This window comes from Nyctibius grandis, chromosome 4 (assembly GCF_013368605.1).
Source record: "Nyctibius grandis isolate bNycGra1 chromosome 4, bNycGra1.pri, whole genome shotgun sequence".
NCBI classification, from domain to species: Eukaryota; Metazoa; Chordata; class Aves; order Nyctibiiformes; family Nyctibiidae; genus Nyctibius; species Nyctibius grandis.
In genome coordinates this window covers 212,707-239,971 of record NC_090661.1, presented here as the reverse complement: position 1 = coordinate 239,971, position 27,265 = coordinate 212,707, and the positions used below count along the sequence as shown (strand labels likewise).

The following is a 27,265-nucleotide window of genomic DNA, read 5'->3' as shown; positions in this document are numbered from 1 at the left end:
GGAGGCAGGCAGAGCTGAACAACTCCAACCAGGAAGAAATTTGGGCCAGAACTGATCAGAGAGGCAGAAGGGTGGAGGGTGACCCAAGTACAGGGTCTGACAACTTGGTTTTGTTGCTTTTAAAAAGCTTAAATCTCCCTGGTCTGAGATGTCTTCACACCTGCAGAGCAGCCCAGCATCAGCTGCTTTATTCCTTGCTGGCATCAAACCCTCGGGGTCCAGACAGCAAACCCAAAAAGCAGGCGAAGTACAAACAGTGCAGCAGTACAGCTGGTTCGAGTGACACCAGAGAATCACTGATAACTAGAGCCCCCAACCACAGCAGTAACCGAACTGGTGCTGTGAAGCAAGAACGGGCCATGGATCCATCGCAGCAGCGTTAGAAAAACCCACTTACACCCCGAGGAATTCAGCCAGGTGTGTGAGCGTGACTCAATTTAAAGCTGCTGTTACAAACCTCAGCGTGGTTTGCTGTCGCTGCCTTCTCATTAGGAACATCCTGCATCCAAATGGATGCTGGAAGCCTCCTCAGTTCTGTTTGTTTCCATTATCTCCCATCCCGACACCAGCAGCAGTAGGGCAAAACCATCACAGTCCAAAAAGCTTTTAAAGGTTGTTAAGAGGCAAAAGCAGAACAAAACCCTGTTGCCTCAGGCCTCATTTAGGTTTCTCGGTCAGCAATGCTTACTCAACTTGAGAAAAGGCACCAGGGCTGCAGCTTCCCAGAAGAGAAAGGAGCTTGACAATGAAGTCCATGCCAAGGTACTGACGTACTAATCCCAGTGGTGATTAACAGACTGTTTACATCTGTATTGTTCTTGGACAGAGGGGCTTTGTAACACCAGACTCACGGAAGTGTATTTTTTAAACAGATGAGAGGTTCAACTGAGCTATGAGAGACAAAGACAGAACTACAGAAAAGGGAAGGCAGAGAAGTTTATTCCAGCAGTACTGCCGCACCTCACTGAGCACAAAGAGTTCGTAAAAGACAAACCACCCCCAAAAGTATATAAAAACACATCCACGAACAGTAATCCTGGAAAAAACCCTTTGATGGAGTAAACACTCCCTCTACTGCGGATGAGGAGGAGGGGTGGTGGAGAAAGAGGGCAGGAGGAGGAAGGTGATTTCAGTAACGCCGCCTTTGGGCTGCTGCAGGGCAGGGGAGAGAGGTCACCCGGGGAGGACACAGCCCCCAAGGCCAGCACCACTAGGTCACCCACAAACCACGGTCAGGCACCTCTCCAGCATGTTCTCATGACGGAGCTGCTGCTCCCCTTCACCCAGCAAACAGCCCCCGCTCCCGTAGCACACAACCCACCTCACATCCTCCCACAACAGCTTGATGAGACTGATAAACCAACCGCTGCGGAGCCGCTGTCCTCCTCTTAGAGGAGCAGGACGGGAGCTCTCGGGGCCGTGCCACTAATGTTAGCGCGTAGGGAAATCTTGACTCCAAGCACCAAAGGGTTACACAGCAAAAGGCCACTTACTCCTCCCAACAAGCATCAAAGCTCCTCTCCCCTCTGCCCACCCACCCCCCTCCAAGGAATTCAGTACAGTCAGTGGTCGGAGTGCTGCTGGCATCAGTAGCAGCAGGCATGGCTCTCCCAGGGGCAGTGCAGGGTCCTCTATGTCAGGATGTCGTGGGCTTGGTGCTCCACCAACATCTCCATGCTCCTCACGTCCGTGCACCAGAACTCCAGGCGGTCTTTCATCCCTTTGATCTGCAAGGCAAGCCCACAGCAACTGTAATGCCTCAGCCACTGGGAATACCAATATCCACCTTTAAGGACAAACACTTGAGATCCCAACCAGCTTCTCAAAACCCCACACATCTGGAAAAGATGCTACTTAACACCTTTTACCATCAAAATGGCTTTGTTGAAATGGAAATGCACAAAAGGAATTGTTTGCAGCTCGTATTCCACGTACTGATTATTTTTTAAAGGTAAGGGCACCCTATACAGTCTCTTAAAATGTTTGTTACGAGGATGAACTCGAGCAGCTCAGCACCTTTGGCTATCACCCTGAACTCCTCTCTTCCCAAGACCAGCGTGTCGCCTACAACCCAGGAACGCCCAAGACTTTGTTTCATGCACTTCGGCCTGAAGCAGCCACATGGATGTCTGCATCCTTCTGGAAAACAGTCACAGCATTTGTGTTTTGTGGTGGTTTGTGTGCCTTTTGGGAGAGAAGGGTCACTAATACCCTCTTCTGTCTCCTGACAGGCTTCTCACTGCTTACTGCAACACACAGACACAAAATGCATCGTATGCCCAAGGTAAGGGCTAAAGGCAGCGATATAAAACGGAATGAGGAAGAGCTGATCTACCTCCTCGTTCCCTGAGCACCTTCAAGAAGCACTGAGACTCATCCTCAGACAGTGACCCTTCACAGTTCTTATTTCAATTTCCAGGTCACCTCACACAAGAAACCAAGTCAGTACTGCCTTAATATTGGAGCTGGTCATTACCTGTTGTAAGTCCAACACGCGTGGCTGGACCCATGTCATGTGCACCTTCTTATCGACTTCATCAATACTGCCCTTGACCAGGCCGACCGAGAGAGCCTTCATCACCAGCAGCTCCACCTAAAATAAAAAAAAACTATTCAAGGAAACATTTGAGAATGTTTCCCCAGAGATTAATAAAACCCTTAAATGGCACTAGCTTGTGGAAGACTCTACACACACAAAGAAAACCCCAAGAGCAGCTCCAGCCTCTCTCACACCCATCCTCTTTTGGGTTATAATACTGCCTTGAGACTCAACATCTAAATATACAGGAGAGATTTCTTTTCCCTAAGAGCAGATTATTTTATTTTCTCTGAAATCCCAGGAAGAACAAGGTTAATTGGAAAAAGCCAACATGGATTTCCCCTGGGTCCGATGTGCTCGACCAACACGACTGCCTTTTCCAATTAAATAACTCGCTCAGAGGGCGCTGGAGGTGCCCTGTACCTCTCTTTCAGCAAAGTGCTCCACAAGACCTCTACCACATCCTTGCTGACAAGCTGGTGAGCTACAGAACGGACAGGAGGACCACAAGGTGAGTGGAAAACCTGCTGACCTACTGAGCTCAACCGGCAGTGGTTAGCAGCTTGAGGCTGAACAGGCAGCTGGTCACCAGTAGCGCTCCTCAGGGGTTGGTACTGGGTCTGATACTATTTAATTATCTTTAATCATCTTTAAGCTAGCTGGATGACACCAAACTGGCAGGGAGAGGTAGATGTGCTGGAAATGAGAGCTACCATGATGAGAGACCTCGATAGACCGGGCTAACACGAATCACATGAGGTACAGGGAAGAGGAGCGTGGAGTCCTGCACCTGAGGCTGAACATTCCCAAGCAGCAGCACCAAGGGAGGCCTGACGGGCTGCAGTAGCTCCAAACACGCTCAGCAGAGCGTCCTCTGATGGAGAGGAGCAGTCCTGGGGGGGGCAGCAAACTGTGCAAGAGCTGGGGTGTGCCCCCGCAGCAGCAAAGGGGAGCTGTGTCCTGAGCTGCATCAGCACAGCCTAGATAAGAGGTGGCTTGGGGATACCACATCAGCCTTCCCGTACCCAAAAGGCAGCGACACGGAGGACAAGAGGTGCTGTTTTCACAGGGATGCACGGTGAAAGGACAAGAGACCACAGGCAGGATTGGCTTCAGCAGGTTTTCCATCTGGATAACAGCAGAAAATTCTTCACCGTGAGAAAAATTAAACATTGTTGACATTTCCCCTCGCTGGAAATACTCAAGGCAGCTTGGCAGGGCCCTGCGTAACCAAATCCAACGCCTGCTTGCAAGAGCAGGTGGGAACAGACGACCTACAGAGCTCTCTTCCAACTTCAGACTATGACTAAGAATCTTCACAAATTTATTTACCAAGAAACAGGAGCACCAAGCAGTTAATTCCTTCTTAACAGAGTTCTCCAAACGCACAAGAACAGCAGAGAACATTTCTGCTTAGAGCAGCTCTCTCCAGGCACTTCTGGATCCTCAGAACTCAGACATTCGTAGCTTTGTCCACCCCTGAACTCACCTCATTCACGGTGACTTTGGCACTCTTGGCAATCTCTTCAAACGTGAGCTGTCTGTGATTGGCCGGCCGAGTGAAAGTCATCTGAATCCAAGTAAACAAAACACAAAATAAACCCCACACAGTTGTAGTTTTTTCCAACAGGGCACACAGCTCCCCTCGTACCGCCCTGCTGAGCTCTCAGTCTGCAGGAGCAACTGCATTTCTCATATTTCAGCAAAATACTTCAAGGAAAAGTGCATTTACATCAGCAGAAAGGAGTTGTACCCCTCCCTCCTCCACACACACCTTGCTGCCCCAAGCAGCACATTTCCTGGGTGACAACATAATCTGTAAATGAAGCAGATGAATCTGTGCTGGAACATCTGTGTATCAAACCCCTGAGATAACACAGTGCCTACAGGTGGTAAAACTCATTCACAGTAAAACACTAGAAGTGGAATATACAAACACATTAACAGACACACGTATTAGTACGTGGGTGTGTATAAACATACATCACACTTCAGATAACTCAGTATTTAAGTTTTTCAAAAGGATCCAGGGCCACGGGGGTTTACACACCAGTATTTGGTAACAACAGAGCCAAAGCCTTCAAGCGATGGGGAAGAAACTGTTTAAAGGTTTAGGGTTACCTGTCAGGGAAAGGATTTTCAGTCCTTAGGAAACCAAGATTTTAGCTGTGGTTTAGAAATCTTTATTTTACTAGGACAGACTTCAAGAGTTACCATCTCAGGCACCCTCCTCCAGGTACAAAGCTTGCTCTTTCCTTCCCCACCTCCCCCTCCTGCCTGAAGGAGCAGCCCTCAAGCTACCAAGGGGCAGCACAGCACAAGGCTGTTTCTCCTGGCAGTCCTTGCCTTCTGGCACCACCTAGAGCCAAATTTGCAGCCAACTAGTTAAACCCACGAGCTTCTGTCCAAGGAGCAGATGAACGCACCCAGAGCAGAGAGCATTTAACAGTGCCACCCCCACCAAAAGGCAGCTGGAGCAGCCCCTTTCTGTTCCCCACCTTTAACCCATCCCTGTTCTCAGCTCACCTCCATAAGACACAGCAGTTGAATCTTCTGCAGCAGAAGTGCTTCGTTTGCAGCCAGATCCGGCTGCAAGAGGATAAAATGGAACAATAAGTTTGTTATTATTTCCTTCCCCTGGGGGAGAACAGCGTGCTACACACAGGAGTAAGCCACCCGGGAACCCACTACCCTCCTTTACGAGGGAGGAGGCGTTACAACCCACCCCCTACCCTGTAATGGTTCCATAAAACAACCCCCAAGAACTGCCCAGGTAAGTGCAGCGCTCCACGAGGCAGGCAGCCTTTTCTCCAAGGCCACAGCCTCACACCAGTGGACACACAAGTCGACCTGTGAATTACTGCTACGGCAACAATTTCTGGCGTAGCCAGTGTGGTTAATATCCAACACCATTGTTTTCCTCAAACTTCCTGGAACACAAGGGAAAACCACTGTTTTACATTGGAATAGTGGGAGTGAATGGCATTATGGAAATTAAATCAATTATCTCCCTGTGCAGGACTGCATGACGGTTTTGTTTGCTCTGCCCTTGGATCACAGAAGACTTTTCTTTACTTCTTTCAACCAACCACAGAGGGAAGCCAAAAGAAAACTAATGATACGCATCAAGATGAAAGAAACATTCCTATGCTGTGACTAAAGTTGTATCAATGCACCAGAGCCAGGGATTCTTAAAGTAAACGCCCACAGAAGCTAAGCATGGGCTGCAAACACTGAGCCTCGAGCAATACAGCAACTCATTCTCCCACCTGCTGACCCCACGCCGACTTCAGAGCCTGAAACGTCTCCACGTTGCCACTGTTGAAGGCATAGAGTGTGTCAATCAGCCACTGCCGATCCGTGTTCCTCAGGGACTCCAGGACGGGGTGCATGAGCTGCAGAAACCAGGAGGGACAGTGTCAACAGGGTAACAATCAACTCCTGACACTCAACAGATGGAGCAATGCAGCACCAACTCACCAGCTCCCCAAAGTTATAAACACCTTCCCCCAAGAGCCCTGCCAGTCCCAGGGTAAAGGCTCTCTCCTGCTGCTCTGATACTGCAAAAAAAAACACCAGAGAAAAAAAAAAACCCAAACAACAAAAATCGTTAGGATGAAGGAGCAGCCTAAGCCCCACCGACCCTCCCTCCCCCTCCTCTCTGGGGCTGTATCAAACCCCTCTCAGCCCTCCTTCTCAGCCTCACACTCAGCAGCCTGCAGTAACCACAGCAGCAGCACTGAAGGGCCACTTTTTGAATCTATAGTGAAGACTTTTGGGAACTAGAACAAACTATCTCTTCTGGTGGGGGCACTTCCCCCCCCCATCACCTCAGTGCAGCTTAGGAGCAGAATCCTGCTCAGCCTCGTGGGTTCCTCCTCTTTCCAGCTACATCCTGGCCCAGCTACAGTAGATTCAAAACAACATCGAGGGAACCTGCTCTCTGCCAGTGTGGTTATTCAGGTTGGAGTGATGGAACAGAGAATGAAAACTGGGACTTTCTGTGCTTGGCAAAGGAGTTACCCGGCAGATCTTTAACATCAATGCATCCCAGGAACCGCAGAGCATCCTTGTAGTAAGAGGCATGGTTCCCAATGGTCTGGTAGTACTTGCTGGAGAGATCGTAGAAGCGGCTGTGAACTGAAGTCACCCCCGGGAGGTTGTTCAGCATCTCCTCAACCTCCTCAATGGTCTCCTAGAGGAGGGGGAAAACCTGTCTGCCACAGGTGAAGGCACAGCCCGTGCACACCCACCCCCCCAGCCTTCCCCTTCACCACTGGAAGGGTCACAGCATTCTGGGGTGGTCCAGAAGTTACATCCACTGAGGAGTGAAGCAGATGAGACCACAGGCAAAGCCACTACACAGCACCAAAAATAAAGCAATGGTGTTCTTCCTTTACGTAGCAGTTGGGTAGAAAAAAACAAACCACAAACCCCAACCCTGCAGCTCTACTTATATATATACCCACAGGCTTTATATAGACTTATACCCACCAAACCCATCAAATTTTGTACTTGCTTGTTGGGGATATTGTTACAGCTAGCAGGAAAAATCAAGGGTAAAAGTAAATTGTAACATAACAAAGAAGGGACTGAGAAATGCTGAATCTATGATGAGGATTGCCAAGCAGGTGCTAGGCTGGCATGAGAAAGAGGAAGAAAGTTGCAGCTTCATGGAAGTAGAAACATGTACTGTATAAAGAGAGCCATGCTGCTTGCAATAAATCAATCAATGATCTGAATCTCATCTGTGCGTACTGTCCTTACTGCCACACTTGCTCTAAGAGACAAAGCTGCACTGGATGAAAAACACTCAGCTTTAGGAGATGGTTCTAGAAAAAGCCAAGAGATGCAATAAACAGCACGCTTAGCATGGGAAATGGTAGACTAATGCAGTCATGGTTAGCAGCTCGCCAACAGGCAGCACATATACTGCTGAATTCATGAGACCCTCTAAGCTGCAGATGGGAATATATTGAGATATCCCCCCCAGCCCCTTCTGAGCTGTCCACCCCATCAGCTGCAGGCCACCAGTAAGCACCAGCACCTCAAGGGCTACACACAGCAGAACCTCACTGAAACTTCAGAGCTTTGGCCCTAAGCACCACACACATTTTCACGGCCCACAAGATGCAGAGCAGAACCACAGGTCCTCCTGGAAACCCCCGGAGCTGCGAGCTGGTCACCTGCTCACTCAACGCTGAGGCACAGACACAGGCATGTCCACGCTGCAGTGACTGCCGAGTGCTCCAGAACCCCCAAACGCCTCAACTCCTCACGCCACCCCCTCACCTTGGTGACCTGCAGGTCCCCAATGTTCAGCTTGAGCGCCCCGATGGCTGTTTTACACAGAATGACGGCTTCATCGCTGCTCTTCACCTGCAGTGACACAGAGACACACGTTCAGAGAGCGTTACCCTTGCAGCCAGGGCAACAACACTCTGGAAACCCAGGCTGTGTTTGTGGCATTTCATTTGTTAACATGTTTCTGCACTGAAATACAGGGTTGTTCCCTGAGAAAAGCAGCAGGTATTCCCCAGCACAGGTTTACACACACATCTGCTGCTTCGGCTACACCATACATGCTCACATGCAAAACGATCCCTGGAGGTGGACAACCAGAAAGAGCAATTTCAGAAATACCTTTTCTCGAGTCTTTTCCAGAAAAGTAAGGGCCACGTTGGGATCTGGGGGAAAAAAAACAGCAGCAATATCAGGAACTCCCATGGAACTAAATCTTAACCTAGAAATATATTCTTTCACTGGATTCATGAAGACTGGAATATATCTTTTCTACAGTGTACCACTCAGCCTTTAGAAGGAGCTACTACCCTAGGCCAGGCTTCCTGCTCACCAGCCATTGCTCTAGCAAAGCAGTACACTTGCTCCTCTATGTAGCAGCAATTACTTAACTCTGAGTTAGTGCTTTCCCTTTTCCACACCCCAGAAAGACAACACTGCAGATTTAGCTGTTACCACTAACCAGTCAAACTTCACAGGCATTAGTTGCTAAAAATAGTGTAAGTCACAGGTAAGGACTTACCCGTCATCTGTCTGACCACATGAAGAATGATCTCTACCAGGGACAAGGGGTTCACCCTGCAACAAAGAGCTCGCTGTCAGAACAGCCTCAGCCAGCAGCAGGTTACCTACAAACCTGCAGGCAAACACACTCACCTGTGCTCAAACTCGCTGATGAAGTTCTCGTACAGCTGCAGGCACAGAGAGCAACAGTCAGGGCAAAGGATATTTCATTTCACTCCTTTTCACTGTATTCTAATTCATTTTTCCAGCCAAGACCTGGGCATCCAACACAGAGGTGTCTGCACTGCACAGCATCCAGGAGCCCAAAATTGCCCACTTTGGATAATTCTCTCTCTGCAGTCTCCTTCCAGCTGCAAGGAGGGACATCCTACGCTTGCACTTGTAAACCCCTTGTTACAAAAGGGAAAGAAAAAGGCTCCCCCTGCACCCCCCCCCCAAAACAAATCCTAAGTGAATGAAACTGAAGAATCATTTTGAAGCTTCTATATTTGACATGTTTGATTTTAGCAGAGTTTTCATACACCAGCCAAATCCTGCACCCTCCCATCTAGTGCATAAACCCCAGAAAGCTGAATTCCCCTCGTTTAATAATTACCCAGAGACAAGTCACAGGCTACTTTTTTCCCCACTAGTACAAAAATACCATCACTCGTCTTTGCTATGGAGAGAAAAAACCCTTGGGAACAATCAAGCACTTCACCTTGATGAGTCCATCTCCTTGGGCAAAGCAAGGGTCCTGCACGAAGTCCAGAACCTGCAGAGTCAGCTGGTGCCAGAGCCTAAACAGAGAAGGAGGTCACTCGGTGAGCTCACACTTCACACCGGCTCCTCAGCCCAGGCCATGCCCTGTGCTTCACCCTGAAAGGCCGCTGAACCCGCCTCTCTCTGCGGCTGCTGCGATCAGTGACGGAGACGGATCAGGCACAAAAACGGGTGGCAGAGACCCCCCTCGGGGCACTAACACGGAGCAACCCCAAGGCCAATACCCGGAGATCAGCTCCCTGCTCGTCCCCAGCCGGTTAAACAACTGCTGAGTTACACCGAGAGCGCGGGGAGCTGCCCGCTCCCCCCGGGAGGGCTCCACAGCCCGGCACCAGGAGCTCAGCGCCGCGGAGCCCCGCACAGCCCCACACCAACGCCCCGGGCCGCCCGGGAGAGGCGGCGGGAGCCGGGCCGGCCGCGGCCCGCTCCCCGGGGCTGACGTTACCTCGGCAGCGGCCCCCCCCCCCAACTCACTTCTTGTTGTAGAGCTCCTCCAGGCGGTGCCACACGGCGGCCTGCCCCGGGCCAGAGCTCTGGCTCTGCTGCAGGAAGCCCGGCACGTCCTTCATGGCGGCGGGACGGAGGGACCACGGAGGGACCGCGGAGGGAGCGCGGAGGGATGCGCAGGCTCCGCGCCGCCGCCCGGGCCCCGCCGGAAATGCACACTCACTTCCGGCGCCGCGCGGGGCACGCTGGGTACCGCGGGGCACGCTGGGTACCGTAGCGCCCCGCGGCGACCGCCCCCCGCCACGCGGTAGCCATGGCAACGCGCCCCCTCCCCGGCCTCCCCCCTCCCTCCCCGACCAAACACCCCAAAATCCCCGAAACGACCCAAAACGGAGCGGGGGGGAGCGGGGCTGGGTCGCTGCCAGGGGGGCGGCCGCGGCGGCGCGCGCGCCTACTCGGGGCATTGCGGTAACGGCGCGGCGGGGGCCCGGCGGGGAGCGAGGCCGCTGGCCCGGGCATGGAGCGGGGGGCGCGGCGCGGCGGAGGGCTGCTGGCGGCCGGTGAGCCCCGGCGGGCGTGGGGAAGGGCCCTGAGGGGCGGGAGAGGGCCCTGGGGGGGAGCTGAGGAGCATGACCAGGCCCCAAGGGGGGCTGAGGGGCAGGAGCGGGCCCGGGGGGGCAGGAGCAGGCCCTGGGGGGGCTGAGGGCCAGGAGCGGGCCCTAAGGGGCAGGAGCGGGCCCTGGGGGGGGGCTGAGGGGCAGGAGCAGGCCCTGAGGGGCAGGCGCAGGTCCTGAGGGGGGGGCCAAGAGGCAGGAGTAGGCCCTGGGGGGGCTGAGGGCCAGGAGCGGGCCCTAAGGGGCAGGAGCGGGCCCTGGGGGGGGGCTGAGGGGCAGGAGCAGGCCCTGAGGGGCAGGCGCAGGTCCTGAGGGGGGGGCCAAGAGGCAGGAGTGGGCCCTGGGGGGTGCCGAGGGGCAGGAGCACGCCCTGGGGGGAGACACCACCCTCACCCGCACATTGCTGCCCCTCAGCTCCCCCTCCACACCCACTCACCAGCTCTGTGCTTTCTTCCAGCGTGGAGGAGCCTGTGGGAGCGCGGCCCCAGGGATGGCAGCAGCAGCGGTGGCGGCCCGGGGAACCTGGCCTGGCTCTCCCTTTGCTCTGGGGACAGCAAAGGGGCAGCCGGCTCCGGAGCACGGAGGTAGGGCTCTCTGGCTTCACCTGCCTGTCACCTCACAGCCGGTGCTGGTGCCTGATGCGCACCGGGATGCCGTATGGGATGGAGGCCATCACCTCTCCTGTCTCACCAGGCACAGTGGTTGCCCTCGGGCTGGCCTGGCAGCTTAAAGAGTAGAGATTTGCCAGAGAAACAGGAGTGTTTGCCAGATTGTGAGTTCAGCTCCCCAGGCAGCTGCTCTGACAAGGCAGAGCCATGTCCTCGTGAAGGCAGGGTCGACCCCGCTGAGGCCCCAGCTCAGTAATTGCTGTTTGCAGATTGCCAAGACCCAGCAGCTCTCTTGGCTCCTCGCGTTCCCCCGCCTCCTCTGGCCTGCTCATCATGTCCTGTACCAGCAAGCACTAATTGTCCGGGGAGAAGCTGTTCCTTGCCCTGATAATGACTGTTCTCAGCCCCTGAGCACTTTCCAGCTGTCAGTACACTACCTGCTGTGCTTTCTCTCTGTTCCGAGCAGGACCCAAGGGACCAGGCCCTTCTCTTTGTCTGCTGCTGCCAGAGGCGTTTTGGGAAGGGGCAGGTGGGGAGAGGACGGCGGGAAGCAGCAGCTCACGCTGCGGGACGTGGCAGAGCTGATTCGGAAGCAGGAGTGTCGGCGGGTGGTGGTGATGGCTGGCGCTGGCATTAGCACCCCCAGCGGCATCCCGGATTTCAGGTGATGCCTCCATCATTTCATTTGTCCTTTGTCAGGGCTGGGAGGGCCAAGATCTTCAGCTTAGATAATGCTGGTGCCTGCTGCTCCTCTCCCCGCTCCCTTTTGTTTATCTGCAGCCAGAAGGGGGGGTGGCAGCAGGGCAGGGGCGTGAGGCAGGTTCTCCTTCCACACAGAGGCAGTTTCAGGTGCTCTCTTGACACACGACAGAGCAGCCAGAGAGAACCCGAGGACCTGGCTGCCTGCTGTCGTGTCTCAGCCTGGCTCTGGGCTGGGTGGCATCTCCTCCTGCGTTCTGACTACCAGCCCCGCTCTCCTCTCCCGGCAGGTCCCCAGGGAGTGGCCTCTACAGCAACCTCCAGCAGTACGACATCCCCTACCCAGAAGCCATCTTCGAGCTGATGTATTTCTTTGCCAACCCGAAGCCCTTTTTCACGTTGGCCAAGGAGCTCTACCCTGGCAACTACAGACCCAACTATGCCCACTATTTCCTGAGGCTCCTGCACGACAAAGGGCTCCTCCTGCGCCTCTACACCCAGAATATTGACGGGCTGGAGAGAGGTGAGTTTTCTCTTCCCCATCTCTCAGCAGAGCGCCAGGAAGGGATGAGGGTGAGGTGCAGAGCAGGTGGCAGGACTGGGGAAGTGCCTGGTGAACGTGGAGTTTCTGGCTCAGCCGCCTCACGCTGAGCTGGGCCTCTCCCCCACGCTGTGTTCCAGCTGCTGGCATCCCTCCCGACAGGCTGGTGGAAGCCCACGGCACCTTTGCCACGGCCACTTGTACAGTCTGTCGAAGGAAGTTCCCAGGAGAGGACTTCAGGGTGAGTGGCAGCAACACAGGAATTAATGCCAGGAGGAGAACCTGCCGCAGGCCTGGTATTGCCCTCAGGGCCAGGAGGTTTTACTGGAGGGGACCAGAACGGTGCTGCGTTGAGCTCTGACCCCGCTTGTGCTGGCATGTGCAGCCCCATAACGAGCAGTGTTGGGTGCTCTTGCTTCAGGGGGACGTCATGGCAGACAAGGTCCCTCGCTGTCCCGTCTGCACCGGAGTCATCAAGCCTGACATCGTGTTCTTCGGCGAGGAGCTCCCGCAGCGCTTCTTCCTGCACGTGACAGACTTCCCCATGGCGGACCTGCTTTTTGTCATCGGGACGTCCCTGGAGGTCTGGGACTGGGGGAAGGCCCTGCTCACGAGGGGAAAGAGGCACATGGAGAACAGGGCCTGAGGGTTGAGAGGAGAAGGCGAGAAGCTGGGTTATCGAGGTAAAATTTGAGGTGGCAGGGTAAGAAATAAGGTGCGTGCACCGAGAGACCCTCCAAAAGCCTCGTGTGCTCCTGGTAAAGGTGGGCAGCTGGAGAGGAGAGAGGAGTTTCGTGGTTCCCTGAGGAAAGGCCACTGGGTAACTGGTGACACCCACAGCCCTTCAGAGCTGGGGTAGCTTAGCCCACGGTGGGAGAAGTGCTAAACACAGCAGGTACAGGCCTAGCGGGCAGCAAATTCATGCCTGTGGTGCCCTCAGCGGGGTGACTGTCCCTCTGCTCCTTCAGGTGGAGCCCTTTGCCAGCCTGGCAGGAGCCGTTCGCAGCTCCGTCCCCCGCGTCCTCATCAACAGAGATCTCGTGGGACCCTTCGCCTGGCAGCGACGCCACAACGACGTAGCCCAGCTCGGGGACGTGGTCAGCGGGGTCGAGAAGCTGGTGGAGCTGCTGGGCTGGGATGAAGAGATGCAAACACTAATTCAGAAGGAAGGAGAAAAGGTAGGAAGGGGCTCAGAGCCCTGTCTCCCTCCCCACGCTCGGGTGCTGATGCTGCTCTTCAGGCGTTGGCTTTTACACTGCCTGTTCCCTGGCTGAGGCCTGTGATGCTCTTGGGGGCTCATTAACACGTGTAATTGCTGAGCTAAACCAAGGAGCTGAGCCAAGCGTCCCCTCAGTGGAGCTTTCCTCTCTCTGTACATTCGTTTAGTCGCTTTGGTTTCATTTCTGTTGGTTTTTCTGGTCGTCGTGCTAACGAAGGGAGTTAGTTTGGTCTCATCTGCAACCAAACACGGGGTGCAGCAGCAGACACGCAATGAACAGCAAGGGGCAGGCAGGAGGAGGGTGCTTGCTCCACCTCACAGCGCTGAATTGTTAACTGCAGGACTTGACTGTTCTCCCCCACTGATCAGTCATTTCCCTGGGCCTTTCTTCTTACATCTGTAATCTGCTGAGATCTTCAGAAGTGAGAAATTGGAGGAGAGCAAGTTCTTAATTACTTTGAGTTCAGTGCTGATGTTAGTTATTACATTACTTTATTAAAGTTATTACTTTAGACCTGCTGGGAGGATTTTTCCACATTTGGCATGAAATATTTTTTAAAGTTCTTTTTTTCTTTAAGCAGAAGTTGTGAGGTGTGGGCTGGGCCAGCTGGGTGTTTAACAGACACACTGTACACAACAACTTCTGACCCAAGAGAAAACCTGGCTCCAAGATTCCCCTCTTAACATTCGGGTTGTTCTTACTCTCATCAGATTACAGAGCACAGATGAATAGGTTTAGTCCCTTAGTCAGGTGTTTGATTTTTCACCACAAGCCATTTTGCATTTGTATGAGATCAACCAGCCCTCGGGTTAATGCTCCTCCTGCTCTAATCACCGATGGATAAAGCTGATGCAGATGTGAAGCATGAAAACCAAACTCCTCCTTGCACGGGGGCTTTGGTGCTGGGAGGCATCGCTGGTGAGCTCACGGCGGGGCTGGGAGGTCTGGAACAGCCCAGCAAACACTGTGTGGTCTTTCTATTTTTAGCTGGATGCAAAAGACAAATAGGACAGCTGGCTCCCTGCTGCTGGAGAGTGCACAAGGAGGGGTTGGCGTGCCCAGAAAGGTTGTGGCAGGGAGCTGGGGGAGAGGCCATCCGGCTCTGCAGCAGCAAACCTGCTCCCCCCTTGTCTTACCTCACTTTGGACGCACTAGGAGAGACTGTCGTGCACGGCTCTGGCTCTGTCACCCCACCAGCACACCGTGTGACGAGGTCCAGCCACAAGCGCCGCAGCAGTCGGTGGCCGGGGGCTCGTGGGCTTGTGCCAGCATATCAGACGAGCCCGCGTGCGCCGCTCGGGCCTCCTCCCTCGGGCCGTCCAGCCTCGGAGCCCGGGTTTTCAAGGAGCAGGAGCTGATGAAGCCATGAAGGTCAGGCCCTGGGCAGGGCAGGCTGGAGGGGGTTTTCCAGCTCCCTCCACCACACTGAGCACCTACCAGCTCCTCCTCAGATGCGCCTCTCTCAGTCCTGACCTTCCAGCTGCTGCAGACCTGGAGTGTTTATTCTTCAGATGAAACTGCTGCTACTCAGGGGACAATGCTGTCATGGGGGGGCCTGCCCCCAGCTCCTGTGTTCAGGAACGCCAGCTCAAGCGGCTGGAAGAGCTTCGAATCAGTGTTAATTATTTAATAATAAAGAGTTATAATTCTTTTGCCAATGTCACCTGAGGGGTTTTCTATAAACCTCACACCTTCCCTAGCATTCACACACATTCTGTCCCCACCACTCCTTTCACCTGCTTGTTTATTGCCTCTTTTTTCCTTTTTGACCTCCCACAAGTCCCTCTCCCCCCTCTAAATGCCATCCCAGGGAGAGGCAGTACCAGAGCCCTGCAGTGGTGTCCTGCTCCTTCCAAACGTGCCCTAGCAGATGAACTTTGCATACCCCAGGTGTAACAGAGCCTGTTCCCTGCGACAGGGCATGAATTTTACCACCCCAGCACCCAAATTTGCCTGTGGAGATGCAGGTGGCCCTGGCTGACCCAGCTGTTCATCACAGCAACTGCTGCAGAGGCAATCCGGGATCAGAACCAGCTCTAAACACACACAACAAAACCCAAAGTGTTTTATGCCATCGTGGTGGTGTGGTTAACACCCAAATGCAGCAAACCCAAGGGAAGGGAATCAAAGCCTTTGAGCAGACAGCAGTGTCCTCCTAACACCACCCTGCAGCACTCCGGCTGACCCCCACACCTAAAAGCTCTCCCCAGGACAAAGCTGGCGCCTCACAACGCTGTCTTAGGGCTGTTTATGTAATTAGAAGTGTCTGGAGCTAATGCTCATCTGCTATAAACCAGACCAGCCCCAGGGACCCCGCTGGAGCCTGGCACACCTACTGCTAAGCTGCAGGAACAGGGGGCTCGGCACGGGCTGTCCCAGCGCGTCCCTGAAGGAAGGCTTGAACCAGTTCCTGTGCACACGAGCAGACTTGTTTATCCAAACACACAACTCGGATCCACCCGCGTGTTCCTCCCGCAGCCAGGCCCGGCCCAGCCTCGGGGAGAGCACAAGGGCTGTCCCCTCGCTTCGCAGGGCCCCAGGAGCCTCGTGGCACGCTGAAAACGGTGCCAACGTGGTGTTTTAAACCATACCCTGTCTATAAACCCTCACTCCCGGGGCACCCCGTGCCCAGTTCAGCCCCCGCGCTGGGGCTTTCCAAAGCAGGGCCTGTCAGTTGCAAGTCAGGGCTAAGCACAACAGAAAATGAGAATACAGCAACATCAGGAGCACTAAAAACACCCCCCACCCCCCTTTTTCCTTTTGCATGGAAAGCTTCGGAGGGCTTTAACAGCTGGGGAGGATCAGAGGCATTTCCACACAGCTCTGGGTTGGGTTTTTTTGCTAGTTACTTAAAGAAGAGATGCAGTTGGCCTACAAACTCCATCTGCAACACCCTGAAGCTGTTCTCGTGGCAGAAGCCTGTCCGTGAATCCCAGTGGGTCAGTTTTACATGAACACCGTACACCCCTGGGAACGCCTAGGACTTTAATCACGACTACTAAAGTTCTTAATCACTGACCAACCGAACTAAACGAAGCAAACCTTCAGCTTTTACACCATAGAACAGGCACCAACACCTACGGACAGCCAGGCAGGAGCACTGACAAGCCCCTCCGCAGAGCCACGCAGCCAAACCACCATCGAGGCTGGCTCAAGTGCTTCCTTGAGCGTTGGGATGCTCCATTCGTTACACTCGGTGGTCGTGCTGCAGGGAAAGGCTCTGGCTTAGCCCTGGTTTAATGCCACAATTTTACCTCCCACGTTCAGGGTGATCAGAGCAGAACCACGGGCCAGCCAGCAAAAGCCAAAGCCACTTCCTTCCTGGCTCAGAGCGATCGTGCCCGATGAACCACGGCCACGCGCCCATTCGCCAGGTTTTCTTTATTCCAGCATCACTTTTGCATTCCTACTCGTGACAGTAAGTTTTGGGACTCTGGTACATGAGGCAAACCGGAAGATTTTCTTTAAAACGTTTTTCTTTAAAAAGAAAAAAAAATAAAACAGAAAAAAAGACAAATCTAAGCCACAGCGAAGACAGGACCAACACCAGCCCCCGGGGGCAAACAGCAGCAGAGCTGTGGGAAAGCCAAGGCGAGGAGGCAGAGACAACGCACAGATTTTGGCCTTTTGGAAAGCGTGAGATGGGGAAAGGCTGATGCCAAAAACTAAACCCCGTGGTCACAGGAACACTGCACAGAGACTGAGCGCTCCCGGCAGCCGCCTGCGCCCGCTGGGGGTGCTGGAAGCCGCACACAAAGGCTTTACTGGCTCCCCTCCACGCTCACGTGCACACTCGTGAGCCCACACGCTCTGTTTGTGCACAGACACGCTCACAGCCACACGCTGTGCACACACATGCAGCCACCTGCGGGCAACGTGGGTGCTCTGTGCCCAGACACCCCGTGGCACCGCTCCCCGGGACCCCTGTGTGTCACCACACACCCCTCTCCTCAGTCCCACCCTCCCACCCTCGTTCCTCTGCTCCCCCCCAGAGGACTGGCCACACGTAGCCACGCACAAGCACCTACTCCAGATGCTCTGCAGATCGCTGAACCCCCACGGTGTGACAGAACGATCCTCCCCCCACCCTTCTTCCCAAACGTCATGGAGTTAAAAAAAAAAATCCTACTGGGAAGTCCTGGAAGCAAATTGGAGTGTGAAATCCTCAAGGCTGCTGACAGGAGAGACCAAGGTGGAGGCAGGCCGTGAAGAGCCTCTGGAAGCAGAGGTGGTTATGGAGCTGGGCAGGAGGTTCCTTGGTGTGGACTGGGAGGGGTCCAGGCTGGATCCAGATCCCCCAGGGAGAGCCCTGGCCCAGCACCAGCCTCTGGGTGCAGCACCAGTTCTGGAGGGCGAGTGGACGGCGACTCCCCGGCTCGCTGGGGCGAGAGGTGTGGGTCAGTCCAGCCCCAGGTCCGAGTCGGACGACGACCTCTCCTCAGCCATGTCGCGGATGGCGCTCTCCATGGGGGCCAGGTTGCCGCTCGGCGTGATGCCCATGGGCTGGATGATCTGCTCTCTGCAGCCAGGGAGGAGAGGGGGGAAGGTAACAGATCTGCAGCAGAGACCGCAGGAACAGAGGAGTCCTACAGCACAAGTGTGGGGCTTGTGGAAACTGCCCCAAGGCAGCCCAGAACCACCCCAGGGCACCACTAAGGATCCCTGTTCAGAGGCGGGGGACAGTTCTAGCCATAAACCTCCAGCACGGAGAGGCGATGGCTGGAAGCACCATCCCCCAGTGCTGCCATTCTCAGGTTCCCTGGAATAGGCTCAGTTTGAGGGTCCTGTTCTGCGTGGTACAGGATTGCCAGAGGAAAACTAGCACCAGCATGAGCGTTCCTCTCCCTCTAGCACACGGTGGAAACGCATGCGTTAAACGCACTGCCCTTTTCCCTCCCACCCTGAACTCAGCTGGCAGGCTCTGCGCTCCTCTGTGGCACCTGTTAATGATGGATGAAAGACAACTGGAGGAAGCACTCCTGCAGGGAAAGGGACTGGTGGCATTGGCTGCCATCTGTCCCCAAAACGCTGCTTCCTCCTGAGCAGCCTTGCCAGGACAGCGGCTGCGGTTCTCACCCAGCACCTGGCCAAACCCATGAGGCACATGATTCTGTTGAACACACACTATTCTAGTACCTGGACAACTTGTCAAACATGTTGACTAACTTCATGGCTTCATATTCCTTCTGCTCCTCAGTCATCCCTTCCATGGGGTTGGGTAGCTTCTCCTCAACGCGTCCCGTCACAGGGTTAATGCTGCAAGAAGAGCAGTGAGGCCAGGGCAAAGGAGGGAGATAAAGCAGAGGAGAAAAGGGCTCTTTACTGGTTGTCATTGCTGCTCGTCTCACTAGCCCCAAGTGCTGTCACAGTGTGACGTGGTGCTTCCCAACTCTTTCTATACTGTCCCCCTTACAAATCCCTCCCATTTTTCTGGTGTGAGGAACATCCCACCCTGCCAATTCCACAGTGCAGCTTTAAACCAGGTGCACGAGGGCAGACAACACTTCTTACCTCTGCTTAAGTCAGGAGGCAAAAAGCTAACACAGGAAAAACAAACCCAAATGCAACCTGTAGATGACATTGAACAGGGTGCTAGAAAGGATGGGACCCACAGCTGAGCACAGCCCCAGAGCTCTCCCTGCACACTCCTCACCCTCGGGTTACCACCACCCATGAGCAGGCAAAAGAAAAGAAAACAACCCAAGAGCAGCTCCTTCCAGCAGCACAGGACTCTGGAGTGGAGAGGAGTAACTGGCACTTCCAAACCTCCTGCAAGAAGGGACCACCTTCATCCCTTCTCTGAGCACACAGTAAAAGCCTGCTGCTGTACTGAGGTGTGCAGGTGCCAAAAAAGGTGTAAGAGATGGATTAGAGAGAGATATACTGCCACGTGCGTGCCATGAACAGGCCTGGTGCAGATGGGCTCTGGCTGGAAGAACCCACCTCGCTCTAGAGCCTGTGCCCAGCTGCAGGGACCCAATACACGCACTGGTGACCACCCACACCATGAGCAGCTCGGCCACGGAGGCATTTCACCCAGGGAACAGGCAGAGAGGGTGCGACAGGACACCACAGCTAAGGGTGAAGCTGCCAAGTAATGCAGAAGGAAATGTGCATGGGAAAGAGGAGGACGAGGGAGATGGCAGGGAGGCAGATGAAGAAAGGGACAGAGCAGGAGTGGGAAGAGGGGTCTATAGAATGGAGTAGACTTTACTTGGGCTTTGCCTCTTTGTACTCCTCGGTGTCCGTGTCTTCATCTTCCGAGTACTCTCCCTCCTCCCGACCCCCGGCCATGAGGCCGCGCGCTGCCAGGAGCCCGGCTGCGTTCCCGTAGCCCGTGTACTTCACAAACCGTGACACTGCCGGGAGAAGGGGAGAGAGACCACCCTGTGCTTCCCCTCCCGCCCCTCCAGCCCCGTCTGCTCCTGTGTGCCCCAGCAGCGAGACCAGCGCAAGGCCACGGAGACCCAGAAATGCCAACGCTGCTTTGAGCTCTGAGAGGGAGCAAGGCTGCCACACCATGCACCAGGAACGGCAGGGACAGCACCCACGGGGTGGGGGTCTGAACGCAGGCCAGGGTGTCTGCAGGGCGTTGGGGTGTCCCCTCCAGCAGAGCTGTTCGCTCACCACTGGCATGAGACAGCAGCTCCTTCCCCCAGAGCACCCGGACACCCTCCACGTCTCCCTGCTCAGTGTGTCTGGCCCAGGGGAAGGCAGCAGCTCCTGCTGGCTGCAAAGGCCGCCCGTCCCACGCTCTCTGGCTGGCCCAGAGGCCCAGCTCCACGACTCCCTGTCACCAAAGGCCACAACAAGCCCCTGGCACTCACCGCTCTCCTTGCAGAGCACGAAGAGGAACTCTGCGGCGCAGTGCTTCACGTCGGTGTCGATGTGGGTCATCAGACGCACCAGCTTGTTCCGCAGCGAGTTCCCCACCTCCGGCCGGTTCCTCACGTCCCGGAGGGGAGGCAGCACCTACGAGGGCACAGAGAGGGGTGATCAGTGGAGCTGGAACAGCAACGGCAGGTCAGGCAGGGGGAAATGAACCTGCATTTTACCAATCAGCTAAAACTAATAAATCCAGAGCATGGGAGATGTGGGGAAAATACTGTGGGTACCCAAGGCCTCAACCACCCACACATCAGAACCCAGCAGAGAGAGAGGAGGCCTGTTGGGGGAGGCAATAATCAGGCAGTTTGCTGTTCTCCTCTCTCCTCAGTGCAGCATCACTCAGCTTCTGGCTGAGCGAGAGCGTACCTTGGCCTTCAGGAACTTCCTGGTCTGACGGTGCACCCGGGCGCTCTCCGTCAGCAGGTTCAGCACCGGGGTCAAACTCTCCTTCAGCTTGTGCCCCTGCAGAAGGGTCCACAAAACAGACAACGCCTCAGTCACGCTGAGCTCACCTTGTCCGGCTTGTGGTGGGCAACAGGAGCACAGACCGTGAGGGAAACAGATGGACACCAAAGCTTTGAGCCTCTGCTACGGGAACCTCACGACTTACCCTGTCGAGGCGTCGCTCGAGGAAACCCAGCAGGATGCTGACTGCATCCATGTTGACACCCATGTACTCCAGCGAGCCTGGCCGGACCTTGGGGGTCAGGAGGACATCCAGACATTTCAGGGGCAGGTTGCCCAGCAGGTTAACCGTATGACTAACCGTATAAAAGAGAAGAGAGCACACAGTCATGGATCTTTGTTCACAGAAGTTCTTCAGCTATCCAGAAATGAAGGTTTGTTACTAACTTCCAGAAGTGTGAGGACCCCGAGACCCACGTTGTCTTTGGACTGCACCTCAAGCTCCTCACACCACGGAAAGGGAATAAATTAAACTGCTTTTGGGGTAGTTGAACTATTTGCTGGGAGTCCAAAGAGACTCCAGTGACAAGTGAGAAGCCACAGAGCTTGACACAGAGGCCAAGCAGGACCAATCTGGGTGGTCAAAGGTCTTTAGGCTCTCCTGCTGCATCGCTCCTTCTCACCTTGATGGTCCATGCAATGCACTGCTTAGGATTCCCCTGACTATGGTTTCCTTGGGGACAGGATGGTGTCACCTGCTCAAAGCTGACACCCCTGGACCAATAATGCTCAGCAGGGTGACACAGGCAATTTCTCAGCACAGCTCAAGAGGCAGACAGTTAATTAAGGCCAGCCCGTGGACTCTCTAATTAAAGTATCACACACCTGCTATGGCAGGCTGCCCACCAAAGTGGGTGGCACTGCTGAGGAGGCCTGATGCAGGGTATGGGGTATGGCCCTCGGGGTCAGAAGGAACCTGCAGGCCAAAACAAAGGTGCCTGCTTGGGACCTTAGCGATCACCGAGCCAGCAGAGTGTGTTACTGCCAAGGTCAGGCAGGGGCTGCCTCGGGGAGAGCTCAGGTCTGTTCACAGCAAAGATCATGACCCACTTATCCAACACAGACCTGTGGAACTCCTCCGTCCGCTCCTCCCCGTCCGCAGAGATCATGAGGCAGTGGCGCAGCAGGGCACCCAAGTGCCGGTACAAAGCAGCATCTTCCTGGCCCCAAAACAGAAAATGAAAACCCTGGTCAGGAAAGGGGATCCCCCACACCCCAGAGCCCGCTGCCCCTGCAGCCCACAGCCCCGTCCCTCCCGCCAGCAGCCCAACTGGCAGCAGGGTGTTCAGTGGAAGGAGCCTCCCGATTATCCCGAGGTCAACACACAGTCCTCCTGCTGCCCAAGACCTTTTCCCTCACCTACAACACTGAGTCAAGGGCTAAAAGAGGCCCCAAAACAGGCCCGTGGATTAGCCAGAGACGTTCTCCATCACACCTTCCTCTGACCTCATCCAGAAGGTGACAGAGCACCAGGCCACACTGAGGAGTGAATTATCTGGGGGCTCCACTCTCCCAGTTGTGCAACAAATCATGTCATTAGGAAGGAAAAATACCCAACTTTTCAATCGTGATGCTCTCAGAGTCTTAAGGGTTAATAATGCATTGATAGAGGCAGTGCTCTAGGGAGGGAGGTCTGGACACACGAGGCTCCTGCCACCCTCACACGTACCCAGGGGCTGCAGGAGGGCCAGTATGTAATAGGAGATAACCAGCAATCAAACCACAGCCCGGAGACACACGAACACAGCAGGGTGGGATACCCCAGGAGCTTACCTCATCCACCTCCCTCTTGCTGGAATCGAAGGTGATATTGAAAAGCACTTTCAGGATCTCCATGGCTCGCTCTGTCTCCTGACGAGGCAAAGGTGGGAGAAGTCCCTCCTCGCTGGCCACTTCGTAGGGGTCCATCCACTTCACACCCAGGGTCAGCTCCAGCGTGTCTGTCATCAGGCTGATGCCCCGCAGCTCTTGGGCCAGCTGCTGCCGGACGTCCACCCTCAGCGCCGTCAGCAGGAACAGGAGACGCAGGTCAAAGAACTTGACCTCGTGAGGAAGGGTCCTCTCGTTGTACAGCTTGATGCGCTTGGCCAGGCCCACCACCAGCCGCGCTTCGGCCGTCAGCTCCTGCGCCCTGGGGCTGCTGAAGACAATGTTGCAGAGACATTTGAGGGATTCCAGGATCACATCCAAGTCTGGGACCTCCCGGATGAGCTCCTCCGAGTAATCAACGCCAGCGTGCCTGGAGAGGGTCTTCAGGCCCTCCTTGGTGGTGAAGGGGTCAAGGCAGTGCTTGTCTCGGGACAGGATGCGGATGCTTTCCAAGCAGGTGACCTGGCAGGACGGCTGCAGCTCTCTCTCCAGGAACTTGATCAGCAGCTGGGCCATTTTCTGGGCAGTTGGAAACAAGTAACATCTCATGCACTAACACTTCACAGCGCTCCCCCCACCACCCCGTAACGCTCTGCCCTGCAGCGTCACCTAGAGATGGGCCTGCAACAGCTCTGGTTCAGGGGTCCGGCAGCTGATCCTGACCCAGTTCGAGCAAGGACACCCAGCAAGAAACACAGAACGGCTGGGAGAGGGCACTGGGGAAGGGGAGAGTATGAACAGGCAACTGCTATGATTGCCTGGTTTAGCTTCACCCATGGTCAGGATGGCTCAGGCTAACACAGCTTACTGGCCAGCTGCATCAAGCAAAGAGAGGGCAAGGCAAAAACATCCCTTAGGGCTTCACTGAGGAGCAACAACCACCCCAACAGCAGTTCTCTACTCCTGCCCGGAGCCTGAAGGTTAGGGAGGCATCTGCTCTGGGTGCTCCAGAAACGGATTGAAAAGGTTGAGAGATGCGTCAGAAAATGGCCACGGGAGGGTAAAGGGACCCAAGAGGTGAGGAGAGCACGTGATGCCCTAGGAAAGGAGGTGGAAACACCTCAGGAGATTCAAGCAAGTAGTAGCTCCCTAAACCTCAGTGCTGTCTGGAGACCTACTAGCCCAGATCCTCAGTAGGCACAGACTGGCAGAGCTCCACTAACACCAATTCACAGGAGCTGAAGATCTAACCCTGTGCAGAACAGCACCGTGTGTGGCAGCGATCCTAAAACACCAACTACTGGTGGTGAAACTGGAGCCAGATGCTCTGAGCACACCGTTCCCTGACCAAGTTAATGAAAAAACACTTGTTCCTTTCCCTGCAGGAGCTGCCACCACCAAGCCGGGCTGGACATGAGGACAGAGCAGCAGCAGATCTACACATTCAGCGTGCCTACCTTCCTCTCCTCCCGCTCCTCGTCGTCAAAGGTGAAGCACTGAGATTTCTGTGGGGGCAAAACAAAAACAATCAAAATAATAACAGGTTAAAAAGCCACAAAACTGTTTCCCTCAGCCAGGGGAGGGCCACTCAGCTGGAAAGCAGCAGGTCTGAAAACATCCAGCGAAAGCAAGCACAGCACCTCAGCCCCCACCAGCACGGAGGCAGGGAATGGCACGGCAAGGGGTGCCACAGCACCTAGAGAGGGCTACAGTGTTTGGAACAAGGAGCACAAGCTCCTGAGGAACGAGACAAAAGGAGAACTTCCCTGCCACGGAGGTTTTAGCTTACAGTAAAAAATGGTGCAAGGAAGTTGCTTAGTTTATCTGCAGTTTCATAATCCTCTTTGATGCCTCCATGTCTTCTAGGCAGGCCCCTTTAACAGGGACCCACTCCTTCGTGGCCAATATCTCCCCCATTTCAAAACCGACTGCTGGGAATAGTTGCACACTCTCCCCTTGCACACTCGTGTGGAATATTCACGGGTTTTCCCCGCTGGCCTCCCACCCACCCAAGAGTGGTGCAGAATGAGTCACGGAGATCTGCAGGGCCAGCCCTATCCTGGTGGAAACCCTCTGGAGGAAATTTCCCTGACAACCAGAGTGATTTCAAAAGGGATTTACCCCCACAGATAAAATTTTGCCACTTTAAGGCTAGAAACACTTCCATCCCTGCATCCCAACCGTTCCTTTTTTGATATTCTATATTTGTTATTTACTTCCTACTGTCAGCTTTCAGACGAGGCACCTGTATCAAATCCAGCAGCCCATCCCTGTCCACCTCTAATGATCTTTTACTTGCAAATCACAACAACCACTTCACCTGCAGCTCCTCCACAGGCCTCAGTTTTATCACCTCCAAACCTTGCCTTAACACAAAAGCTCCTCCTACTCGGTTTTCACACTGATCTTTACTTCCCTGCCAGATTTTACTTGGCATCCAGATAATAATAATTAATAAAAAAATCCCTTCTACATGCTTTACTTCTGTACACAAAGGAACCAGATAAAGAGAGGCTGCTTAGCTGCTTCCTAGCGAAACATCAAGCAAAAAACCATCTGCAAGTAAAAGACGAGGCAGCCTGTAACATTTTTATGGCAGTAACGCGCAGACAGATGTGCTCAGAGGAGACACTGGGGACAGCAGCATGGCACAGAAACCCCACAGCATGGCCAGCCTGCTTCCAGGCTCATAACCAGCAGGGGCTGGCGCCAGGCAGGGTCTGACGCTCACTCACCTCCTGGTTGTAGATCTGAAGCACCTTGAGAACCGTGTCTTGCTCCCCGCTTTCCACGGTGGCTACCACAGTCCCGAGCTCCATTATCTCAACAGCTCAGCTACAGCAGGAGGTGACAGCAGGAGGAAGGGGAGCAAGGGGGCTTCCAGGGCTCCTGGATAACGGCGATGCAAAAGGTCCTCGATGCACAGGTATCTGAGAGGGAGAGAGAAAGGGGTGGGGGAAGGAAGGAGGGAAAAAAACAAAACACAAAAAACCCCAAGGGAGGTTGCTCACGCTGTTGCATCCATAAAAGCAGAGCAGATGGATAACCTGAGTAAAACCAGCAGCCAGCTTCCTCTCTCTCCCTCTAATCCTCTTCTTCCTCTCTTTGCTTTTCAATGTTTAATATATGCCCTCCCAGCAAAGCACTCGGGGAAAACCTTCCCCCCCGCCCCAGCCAGGGGATTAACATAGAGCAGATAACAGCAGCTCCCTGAAATAGCTCTCTGCCTCCTCCTCCCCTGGCTGCCCTGATTTCTGTTACTGCACAGGAGAGAGAAAAAAAAAATATCCAGAAACATTTCTGTAGAGTAAAAAGGGATGGCGAGGAAAGGCAGGCAGACAGGAAAGCATCCTCCTGGCTTGCTTCAGGCAGAGCTACCTTTTAAGGTGGTGAAAATAAAGAGATCATTAGGATTTTGCTGCCGTGGCTGCTCCGCGCGGTCAGTGCCTGAGAGGCTGTGCAGATGATGGCAGAGAGCAGGGAAATGCACGTCCGGGGCCGGCCTCCACGGTTCAAACCTTCCTACCATTACGGGAGATCATGTGCCTCGTGATAATAATGCAAACGAGCAGATGCGCATAAAGAGGGGGATGACGAGATTATTTTAGACACAGGCACAAGTTTAACAGCTTGCAGAGCCACGCAAGTCCACAGTGATGGAAAGCAACTCCTGATGGTGGAAAATCCATCAGAGCTGAGTATATACCCGAGCTCGTTCATCCCTTCAGACTCTGAGCTACATACCTGCAACATGACCAAGCGCTGGTCATCCCTAATTACAAGACCTGTTCTGACCCTGGGACCCCGTCCGAGAGCCCCCGGGGTCTGGGGAGACCCCACAGAGCACCAGGGTATCCCCCCCGCCCCAGCACAGCCACAGCCACAGAGGGGGTTTGGGGGCCAAGGGCAAGTCCTGCATTTGGGAGGCCAGCGAGCCACAGGACCAGCTCGCCGGGCAGGTGGCACGGTGTCCCCACACTGTGGGCCGGGGCACCCGACGGGCTCCTCGCCGGTTTGGGGGGGAAACGCAAGAGCGGACCGCAGCATTTGCCACATCCCTCCCCGCCTTTCCATGCCCCCCAGCGCCCTCCTCACACCGTTACCTCCTTCCTCTGCCAGTTTTTGCACCTTTCAAAACCCCTTCAGGCCTTTTTTTTCGCCCAAAAAAAGCCGGTCAAAGTGCTGGCGGCACCTGCGGCACGAACCCCCTCGGGGACGGCCGAAGCGGGCCGGGGCCGCGGGGCTGGGCCCGGGCCCGACCCCAGCCCGGCTGGGCGGGGGCACTGCGGGCCTCCGGCCGCCGCCCTGCCAGCCCCGGCAGCGGGGCGGGGGCCTCGGGCCTGCGGAGAGGCAGCCGGGCCCGGGGGGCGAGGGCCGGCCCGGGCAGGGGGGAGGCAGCCGGGCCCGGCCGCCGGCGGGGCAGAGGGGCGGGCAGCGAGCTGCGGCGGGCAGGGAAGCGCCGTTACCTTCCTCTCCGCCGCCCCGGCTTCCTGCCTCATTTCCTGGCCCCGGCCCTCCCCCGGCAGCGCTCCGCCGGGGCCGCCGCCTTGCGCCCGGGGGGCGGCAGCGGGACGGGCACCGGGGCCGCCCGGCGCGACAGGCCTGAGGGGCGCCGGTGCCCGCCGTGA

At 55.1% G+C, this 27,265-nt stretch overlaps 3 protein-coding genes across 8 annotated transcripts; 1 reads left to right on the top strand and 2 right to left on the bottom strand.

Annotated features, from left to right (window-relative positions):
• Window positions 1-912: 912 nt before the first annotated feature.
• On the bottom strand, window positions 913-10,016 carry PSMD13 (proteasome 26S subunit, non-ATPase 13). Its single transcript, XM_068397768.1, has 13 exons — window positions 9,821-10,016; window positions 9,285-9,363; window positions 8,717-8,751; window positions 8,583-8,638; window positions 8,183-8,226; window positions 7,832-7,918; window positions 6,563-6,734; window positions 6,020-6,099; window positions 5,809-5,934; window positions 5,066-5,128; window positions 4,029-4,109; window positions 2,477-2,593; window positions 913-1,727 (listed from the first exon to the last, which is right to left on the bottom strand). The coding sequence occupies exons 1-13, from the start codon at window positions 9,913-9,915 to the stop codon at window positions 1,632-1,634; spliced, it is 1,131 nt and encodes a 376-aa protein (XP_068253869.1). The 5' UTR covers window positions 9,916-10,016; the 3' UTR covers window positions 913-1,631.
• Window positions 10,017-10,045: 29 nt separating this feature from the next.
• Window positions 10,046-15,138, top strand: SIRT3 (sirtuin 3). Of its 3 annotated transcripts, none has more exons than XM_068397772.1 (8): window positions 10,046-10,353; window positions 10,865-10,991; window positions 11,482-11,679; window positions 12,005-12,237; window positions 12,396-12,496; window positions 12,677-12,838; window positions 13,224-13,433; window positions 14,463-15,138. In XM_068397772.1, exons 1-8 carry the CDS (start codon window positions 10,311-10,313, stop codon window positions 14,481-14,483), a joined length of 1,095 nt encoding a protein of 364 aa, XP_068253873.1. In that variant the 5' UTR covers window positions 10,046-10,310; the 3' UTR covers window positions 14,484-15,138. The 3 variants fall into 3 exon arrangements, with proteins under 3 accessions (XP_068253873.1, XP_068253872.1, XP_068253875.1); XM_068397771.1 differs by having other exon boundaries at window positions 11,479-11,679; XM_068397774.1 differs by lacking the exons at window positions 10,046-10,353; window positions 10,865-10,991; window positions 11,482-11,679; window positions 12,396-12,496 and having other exon boundaries at window positions 12,160-12,237.
• Window positions 15,139-16,841: 1,703 nt separating this feature from the next.
• On the bottom strand, window positions 16,842-27,263 carry RIC8A (RIC8 guanine nucleotide exchange factor A). 4 transcript variants are annotated; one of them, XM_068397746.1, is made up of 12 exons: window positions 27,104-27,263; window positions 25,373-25,567; window positions 24,095-24,142; window positions 23,068-23,216; window positions 22,602-22,968; window positions 21,894-21,988; window positions 20,974-21,124; window positions 20,730-20,825; window positions 20,303-20,447; window positions 19,690-19,834; window positions 18,612-18,731; window positions 16,842-17,994 (listed from the first exon to the last, which is right to left on the bottom strand). In XM_068397746.1, the coding sequence occupies exons 2-12, from the start codon at window positions 25,454-25,456 to the stop codon at window positions 17,874-17,876; spliced, it is 1,521 nt and encodes a 506-aa protein (XP_068253847.1). In that variant the 5' UTR covers window positions 25,457-25,567; window positions 27,104-27,263; the 3' UTR covers window positions 16,842-17,873. The 4 variants fall into 4 exon arrangements, with proteins under 4 accessions (XP_068253847.1, XP_068253844.1, XP_068253845.1 ...); XM_068397743.1 differs by having other exon boundaries at window positions 22,602-23,216; window positions 27,104-27,262; XM_068397744.1 differs by lacking the exon at window positions 27,104-27,263 and adding an exon at window positions 26,741-26,883 and having other exon boundaries at window positions 22,602-23,216.
• Between the last annotated feature and the right edge of the window lie 2 nt (window positions 27,264-27,265).

Excerpts from the sequence above, each read along its gene's own strand:
- PSMD13 (XM_068397768.1), bottom strand. The coding sequence starts at position 9,915 with ATGAAGGACGTGCCGGGCTTCCTGCAGCAGAGCCAGAGCTCTGGCCCG. Across the intron at positions 5,935-6,019 it reads TTTATAACTTTGGGGAGCTG|CTCATGCACCCCGTCCTGGA; the intron begins GTGAGTTGGTGC and ends TGGTTTCTGCAG. Across the intron at positions 4,110-5,065 it reads AACTGCTGTGTCTTATGGAG|ATGACTTTCACTCGGCCGGC; the intron begins GTGAGCTGAGAA and ends ACTTGGATTCAG.
- RIC8A (XM_068397743.1), bottom strand. The coding sequence starts at position 25,456 with ATGGAGCTCGGGACTGTGGTAGCCACCGTGGAAAGCGGGGAGCAAGAC. Across the intron at positions 21,125-21,893 it reads CGGACGGAGGAGTTCCACAG|TCATACGGTTAACCTGCTGG; the intron begins GTCTGTGTTGGA and ends TTATACGGTTAG. Across the intron at positions 18,732-19,689 it reads TACAAAGAGGCAAAGCCCAA|CATTAACCCTGTGACGGGAC; the intron begins GTAAAGTCTACT and ends CTCTTCTTGCAG.
- SIRT3 (XM_068397771.1), top strand. The coding sequence starts at position 10,311 with ATGGAGCGGGGGGCGCGGCGCGGCGGAGGGCTGCTGGCGGCCG. Across the intron at positions 12,497-12,676 it reads TCCCAGGAGAGGACTTCAGG|GGGGACGTCATGGCAGACAA; the intron begins GTGAGTGGCAGC and ends CTCTTGCTTCAG. Across the intron at positions 12,839-13,223 it reads TCATCGGGACGTCCCTGGAG|GTGGAGCCCTTTGCCAGCCT; the intron begins GTCTGGGACTGG and ends CTGCTCCTTCAG.